The sequence below is a fragment of the Phacochoerus africanus genome, chromosome 4 (genome assembly GCF_016906955.1).
Source record: "Phacochoerus africanus isolate WHEZ1 chromosome 4, ROS_Pafr_v1, whole genome shotgun sequence".
Lineage (NCBI taxonomy): Eukaryota > Metazoa > Chordata > Mammalia > Artiodactyla > Suidae > Phacochoerus > Phacochoerus africanus.
The window spans coordinates 103,954-110,879 of NC_062547.1; the positions used below are offsets into that span (position 1 = coordinate 103,954).

The following is a 6,926-nucleotide window of genomic DNA, read 5'->3' on the forward strand; positions in this document are numbered from 1 at the left end:
TCTGGCTGTGTCCAGCCAGGCTGGAAAGAGAGCAAGCTCTCGGGCCTCTTCTAAGGGCACAAATCCCATTCTTGACAATTTTTGAGCTAATTATGCCCCAAAGGCCCCAGCTCCAAGTACCTTCACACTGGGGGTTAGACTCCAACAGATGGACACACCTCGTCCCTGACTAAGTGCACACTTAGAACAGTGCAGAAGCAGCAAGGAAGCCTGGGTGGCAGCAGTGGGCTGGGGGAGGGAGCCCTGGATGGCTCATCCTGCCGCTGAGATGGGCACGCTCCTAGCAGACTCTGATCCCTCACAGGGTGGCTGTGGCCCTGCTAACAAGGACGGTGGGGGCCAGAGCAGGGCTGCACCAACACAGGAGGACCTCTAAGAGGGGATGGTGAGAGCCAGCCTGCTCTGGAAGGGGGCCTCCTGGATGGACGTGAGTGTGGGGACACAGGGCACCTGAGCAGCTGGACAGGTGAAGTCACCATTGCCTGTGCTGGAGGAGGCCACAGGAAGAGCAGGTTTGGGGGACACATCTGGCTGGACAAGCAGACAGCATCGTCGTCTGGGTCAGATCAGGGCTAGAGAGACACGGGCCAGACGGGGCAGGGGGACGAGGAAGGAGACGGAGACAGAGAGAAGAGGCTGGGGAGAGCCAGAAAGCCGCCCTGAGAAAGGCAGGAGGGTCTCCGGCACCGGGGTCTCCAGCCTCCCCTCTCCGTCCAGGAGACAGGGAGGAATGGGAGCCGGGAGAGGGGCCACCTCAGCCGAAAGCCCCAGGGCCCTCTCAGATCCTCCCTTTGCACTGGGCTCCTCCTGCGGGTTCCCCCAAGCCACGCCCAGCAGGTCCGTGACCCACGGGCAGCTTTGCAGGCGGGGCGGCGGCTGCATCCTGTCCCGCCCCAGGGGTGGGGAGGCGCTGACGGCCCGCCCCGCGCGGCCCTTGAACGGGACTGAGGGGCCTTCCGGCTGACTCGGCCGCGAGGCTACTTCTCTCTCCAGTGGCGGAGGGGTGGCGCTGACCCGGCTGCAGCCCAGGGACCCACAAGGCTGCGGTGAGCCCCAGAGACCCCCACCCCAAACTCCGTCTGGCTTCCTGAGGACGCGTCCCCTGGGCTGAAGTCCCCTCTCTTCCCACCAGCAGGACAGGGCCGTGGCTGCGCCGCCTGGAGAGAGCTGGAAGGGTTAGGACTGAGGTCCTCAGGTGGGAATCTGGGGACTCCGTTCAGTCCCTGGAGATCAGTACTTGGGGGTGGGGGGCGGTCGGCGAGCATCTCAGGGTGAGGGTGTTTCCTGAGGGGGCTTAAGAGTAGGGGGCCTGGAAAATCAGGGCTGCCCAAGTGGGCCCACACCCCTCCCTCCACCTGTGAGTGCCATCAGCCAAGTTCCAAGGCCGGCTTTGGGGTTTAGAAGCTGTCAGAAGAGAGCAGCCCAGCCAATTGTGGGGCCCTCTGACTCCCCCTTCTCCAGGCCGCTCCACTGAGCAAAGTGTTCCATGGAGGATGCTGGCAGGGACCCCACCGTATTCACTGCCCATTCTCTGCCCAGTGACCCCCGCCTCTTGGCCACCGTGACCAACGCCTACTTGGGCACACGCGTGTATCATGACACACTGCATGTGAGCGGCGTGTACAATGGGGCTTCGGGGGAAACGCACCGGGCCATTCTGCCCAGTCCCCTCAATGTCCAGCTGGAGGCCCCTGCAGGGGCAGGAGAGCAGCTGATCAACACCTTCGCCCTGGACACTAACACAGGTAGCCCCCGCCTCCCCGGGCCCCACACCTCCCACCACTGCTCCAGGTGAGTGGGAGAACCGCCAGGGGCCCCGTCCTCACTCGGGACGGCCGACTCCCAAAGAAAGAAGGCCCTGAGCGGCCCCTTTGTGAGGTCTTTAGCCAGCGGGCCTCCTGAACTGCCAGGAGCCTGGGGCCTCCTGCGTAGCCGTAGCTCCCGGACGGCAGTTGGGGCTCCACTCCCAGCTCAAAACGGTGGCAGCTTTGGGACTGTCCTCGGCGGCCCCAAGCTGGGTGGGTGAATGGCCCTGCCCTCTCCTCCATCCTGCCCCAGGCTCCTTTCTGCACACCCTGGAGGGCCCCAGCTTCCGGGTTTCCCAGCGCATCTGTGCCCACCGCGTGCTGCCTCACGTCCTGACCTTCAGCGTGACCATCGCCCGCCTGGCTGCGAGGAGCTGGCCCATCACAGTGCGGCTGCGGTCAGCCTTCTCCCCAGAAAGCCCCGACCTGGACCTGCACCTGGGTCCTGACTTCCGGGGAGCCCGGTGAGGAGGGGGCAGGTGGTGGCCGGGTGGCGGGAGCTGGAGCCGGTCCCTGAGACACAGCCATGCGCTTGCAGGTACCTGTATGGCCACACGCTCACTGCAGAGCAGCCCGGGGGTGCCCAGCAGGAGGTGCACATGCTGTGGACACCGGTACCCCCGGCCTTGACCCTTGGGGAAGGGGAGGAGAACAGGACATGGGAGTTCCTGACGGTGGTAGGTGGCAGCCAGGCCGAGACCCAGGCCTGCCTCGCCGAGGCCCTGCAGCTGCAGGTCAGGGGCACTCTTTACACAACCCACGCCCAGGCCTGGGCCCAGTTCTGGGCGGACTGTGGCCTGGATGTGGACGGGCCGCTGCCCCTGCGCCAGGCCCTGCGTGGTGCTCTCTACTACCTGCTCAGCGCCCTGCCTCAGCCGGGGACCCCAGGATGCGTCTGCCACGGCCTCAGCCCAGGCGGCCTCTCCAACGGGAGCCGTGAGGAATGCTACTGGGGCCACGTGTTCTGGGACCAGGTGTGTACCAGCCACCCCAACAGGCACCTGCCGCGGGGCCGGCAGCACACAGAGCGGCTGCCTCCGCCCTGCCTGCGACAGGGCTGTGGTTGGGGAAGGCAGGGATCATGGCAGATGGAGGGCTTCCCGGAGGAAGCAGTGGCTCAGCTGAAGGATGTGGTGGCATTTGATGGAAACGAAGGGTTCGGGCAAGGGGACCAGAAGGTACAGAGGCCCAGAGCTGAGCAGGGGTGTGGCATGTGGCCAGGGCAAGGGGGCGCCCTCACTGCCCCCGGCAGAGCAATTGCAGACGGGGCTGGGGAGGCCAAGCAGACTTGAACTGGGGGAGGACACGGACAGAGCCGTGTCCTAGGAAGACTTTCGTAGCTGCTGACTGGAGTGAGGGTGAAAGAAGGCGAGGCCTCAGACAGGGGTGGGGGCCGGAGGAAGCTGGGCCAGGGTGACCTCTGGGCTTGAGAGGGTCAAGAATGCTGCTCGCACTTGCCCTGACTCCTGGAGAAGCCGGTGCTCTGGCTCCCTTTACAGGGAGGCTCAGAGAGCCTGAGCCATTCGCTCTCTTTCAGGCCACTGGTGAGCAACAGCATACGTTCCCCCCCTCCCCGGCTGCCCACTCCCAGAGCACCAGGCAGACACAGATGCCCACTAGGGAGTGAAGTGCTGGGCAGAGGGCTTGAGAAGCATGGGGCTGGCAGGCAGGAGAGGAGGGAGCTGGACAGGGTCACATGGAGAGCCCTGGTGGGGAGAGAGGGGGAGAGCTCCAGAGCAAGGAGCTCTTCTGCTCTGCTCTTCTGCCCTTCTGCCCTGTGCTCTTCTGCTCTGCACAATGCCCTGTGCTCGCAGGACCTCTGGATGTTTCCCAACATCCTGATGTTCCACCCGGAGGCCGCCAGGGCCCTCCTGCAGTACCGCATCCGGACGCTGAGCGGGGCCCTGGACAACGCCCGGGAGCTAGGCTATCAGGTGAGGGGACCTGGGCCTCCAGCCCACAGGGCGCCCACGTGGCCTGGTGCGCCCCCTCCCAGGGCTTCATCCCTCACCCAGCCCCCCTCTACGGGTAGGGCTGGGATGTCCCGGGTTCCCCTAGGGGGTTAGCAGCATCCCTAACCTGTGCAGCACATGTGGGAACAGCAGCCTGACTGGGGCCCAGCCGGGGTCCCCTCCCTGCCCTGCCCCAGGGCAAGCACATGGAAGAGACCTGGTGGAAGCCACTTGGCCCACGGTGGGGACGCACATTGGGCATTCAGGGCCAGCAAGCCCCCACGAGGGCACCTGGACAGTGGGTGGCCTCACCTCTGTCTGCCCTCCGTGATGGAAGACCGACAGCATCAGAAAAGGGGTGGGCTGCCCGCAAGTCTTCTCCGTCCCCCAGGGAGCCAAGTTCGCCTGGGAGAGCGCCAGCTCGGGCCTGGAGGTCTGCCCTGAGGCCATTTATGGGACCCAGGAGATCCACGTCAATGGGGCCGTGGTGCTGGCCTTCCAGCTGTACTACCACATGACGCAGGTGAGGCGTCGCCATGCCCACCAGATGTGACCAGCCACCACGTGGGGCCATGCCCTCCCACGCTGCCAGGACTTCCTGTCTGGGGTCGGTCCTGTGGAGCATCTCAGAGCCAGGCCTCCGTTTCTGGGCACTCAGAAGGATGGGCAGTGGCAAGTGACCAGTGGGAAGTGGGGTCACAGGGGCTCTGGGCTCTGACTCACCCTCTCCTGCTCCCCAGGACTTGCAGCTCTTCCAAGAGGCTGGTGGCTGGGATGTGGTCAGTGCCGTGGCTGAGTTTTGGTGCAGCCGCGTAGAGTGGAGCCCCGAGGAGGAGAAGTACCACCTAAAGGGTGAGACTGTGGGGAAGGCAGATGGGCACGTGGGTGTCGGGAGGAGCAGGAAGAGGGGCTCGTCGGGAGCGGAGGGCGCTGCAGTGGGTGATTTCCCTGAGACCTGCACTAAAGCATCCTCTTGCACGTGTGTGTCCAGGAGTCATGCCCCCTGACGAATACCATTCCGGGGTCAACAACTCTGTGTACACCAACGTCCTGGTCCGGAACAGGTCAGACAGAGAACCGCCCCACCTCCACCCCCCCAACCCCCCCGCCGGGGGGCAGCCAGGACTGCTGGAGCTGCAGCCCCTCTCCCCGCTGTCTACTCCTAGCCTGCGCTTTGCTGCTGCTCTGGCCCAGGACCTGGGTCGGCCCGTCCCCAACCAGTGGCTGGAGGTGGCTGATAAGATCAAGGTGCCCTTTGACCCAAAGCTGAACTTCCACCCTGAATTTGATGGGTACCAGCCTGGTGAGTGGACTCGGAGCTCCTTCAAGTCCCTCTCCCCTCCCGTCCCTGACGCGGGACTTTGTGCCCACCCTGGATGCCCCTTCCCGACAGAGCAGTCCCTGCCCAAGCCCCCTCCGTACCCCCAGGAGAGGAGGTGAAGCAGGCGGACGTCGTGCTCCTGGGCTACCCCGTCCCCTTTCCCCTGAGTCCTCCTGTGCGCAGGCAAAACCTGGAGATTTACGAGGCTGTGACGTGTCCCCAGGGCCCCGCCATGACCTGGGTGAGGAGACACGGAGGTGTGGGGCGGTGGTCCTCATGGCAGCCCCAGCCCTGCCCCCTGGCTTCAGCCTTGCCTCCCCCCAGCATGTCCTCTGCCTCTGACCCCAGAGCATGTTTGCCGTGGGCTGGATGGAGCTGAAGGAGCCTGGGCGGGCATGGGACCTCCTGGAGAGGAGCTTCGCCAACACCAGTGAGCCCTTCAAGGTCAGCCTGGCCCCAGCCCCGACCTGCATGCCAACCATGCCCACCCCTGCACTGACTGCCTGCCCCCTGCAGGTGTGGACCGAGAATGCAGATGGCTCGGGTGCGGTGAACTTCCTGACCGGCATGGGGGGCTTCCTGCAGGCGGTGCTCTTTGGGTTCACGGGGTTCAGGTGAGTGCGGGGGCCAGCAGAGGGCGATCACTGCAGCCCACCCTCCTCATAGAACCTTCCCCTCCCCCCAGGATCACCAGGACAGGGTTGACCTTCGACCCCATGTGTCCGGCGGGTATCTCTGGAGTGTGCGTCTCTGGCATCTCCTACCAGGGGAGCAAGCTTGACTTTTCCTTCTCCGAAGGCTCTGTGACAGTCATGGTCACAGCCCGGGCAGGGCCCTGGGCCCCCCCGCTGGAGGCTGAGCTGTGGCCATCACAGGATCGACTCCCCCTGCCCCCAGGTAGGCAAGCACTCCCAGACCCACCCAGGCGTCCAGGGCATGTGAGCCCAAAGATAGCCCCAATGTATGCCCTCACCCCATCACGCCCCCTCTCCTTGCAGGACACAAGGTCTCCTTTCCCTGCTCTGCCGGCCGGATACAAAGGTCACACCCGTGGGAAGCACGGGCCACAAGTTCTGCTCCCAGAAGCGCGGCTTGTCTTGCCTCTGGGACGCCTCCGTCGAGTTGAAGGGTCTCCAACACATGCCCTCCCTCAGCCAGGAGGAAGAGGGGTGAGCTGTGGAGCAAGAGCCCAGCCCCCTACGACCAGCCAAGGCTGAGGCCAAGTGTCCATGAGTTCAAGGCCACAGCCCTGGGCCCATCTGTCCTAGGTGGGCACCCCTCAGCCAAGGCTCTGCCCACCTCCTCCTCCTGGAGCCTCAGCCCTTCGGCTGGCACATCAGACTGGGGTTCTCTGGGGGTTCCCAAGAATGAGGTGAGAACACGTCTGCCGCCGAAATCTTGGTGCGGGCGATGCCTGCCGCCCCACCCTGCCTCGGGAATTAAAGCTCAGGGCTGGGCAGGCTTTGTCTGTTTTAAGGGCTGATGGGCTCCCTCCAGAACGTGAGGGTTTCCTAAGGGATCCCGTTTCCCCGGCCCTTGGGCTGGGAAGCACAGTCACAGGCTCATGTGCCCCTCCCGCCCTCCTAATTCTGGCGCTGCCCCTCTCTGTTCTCAGCCCAAGCTGTCCAAGGCCGACGACCTGTGATGGACCCAGCCCGTGAGGGAGCGGGAAAGTGGTTGTGTGGGGGCACCAGGGTCGCCTGCCTCCATGGGGCTGCAGGGAGCACGGCCTCCAGGCATGTGGCTGAGCTGCAGACCAGCACGTCTTTCGGTGCCAGGTGCCCAAGGGCACATGGGCTCAGAATGGAGCCAGGGCTTTGGGGGTGCTCCCAGCTGTCCACAGGCTCT

The 6,926-nt window shown here is 64.8% G+C and overlaps 1 protein-coding gene across 5 annotated transcripts; it reads left to right on the forward strand.

Annotated features, from left to right (window-relative positions):
* Positions 1-898: 898 nt before the first annotated feature.
* Positions 899-6,537, forward strand: PGGHG (protein-glucosylgalactosylhydroxylysine glucosidase). Of its 5 annotated transcripts, none has more exons than XM_047774797.1 (15): positions 899-1,046; positions 1,133-1,195; positions 1,462-1,745; positions 2,059-2,269; positions 2,344-2,779; positions 3,620-3,739; positions 4,149-4,280; positions 4,498-4,609; positions 4,749-4,821; positions 4,924-5,060; positions 5,156-5,319; positions 5,427-5,522; positions 5,595-5,692; positions 5,764-5,975; positions 6,077-6,537. In XM_047774797.1, exons 3-15 carry the CDS (start codon positions 1,487-1,489, stop codon positions 6,202-6,204), a joined length of 2,178 nt encoding a protein of 725 aa, XP_047630753.1. In that variant the 5' UTR covers positions 899-1,046; positions 1,133-1,195; positions 1,462-1,486; the 3' UTR covers positions 6,205-6,537. The 5 variants fall into 5 exon arrangements, with proteins under 5 accessions (XP_047630753.1, XP_047630752.1, XP_047630754.1 ...); XM_047774796.1 differs by having other exon boundaries at positions 1,136-1,195; XM_047774798.1 differs by having other exon boundaries at positions 1,136-1,195; positions 5,186-5,319.
* The last annotated feature ends 389 nt before the right edge of the window (positions 6,538-6,926 follow it).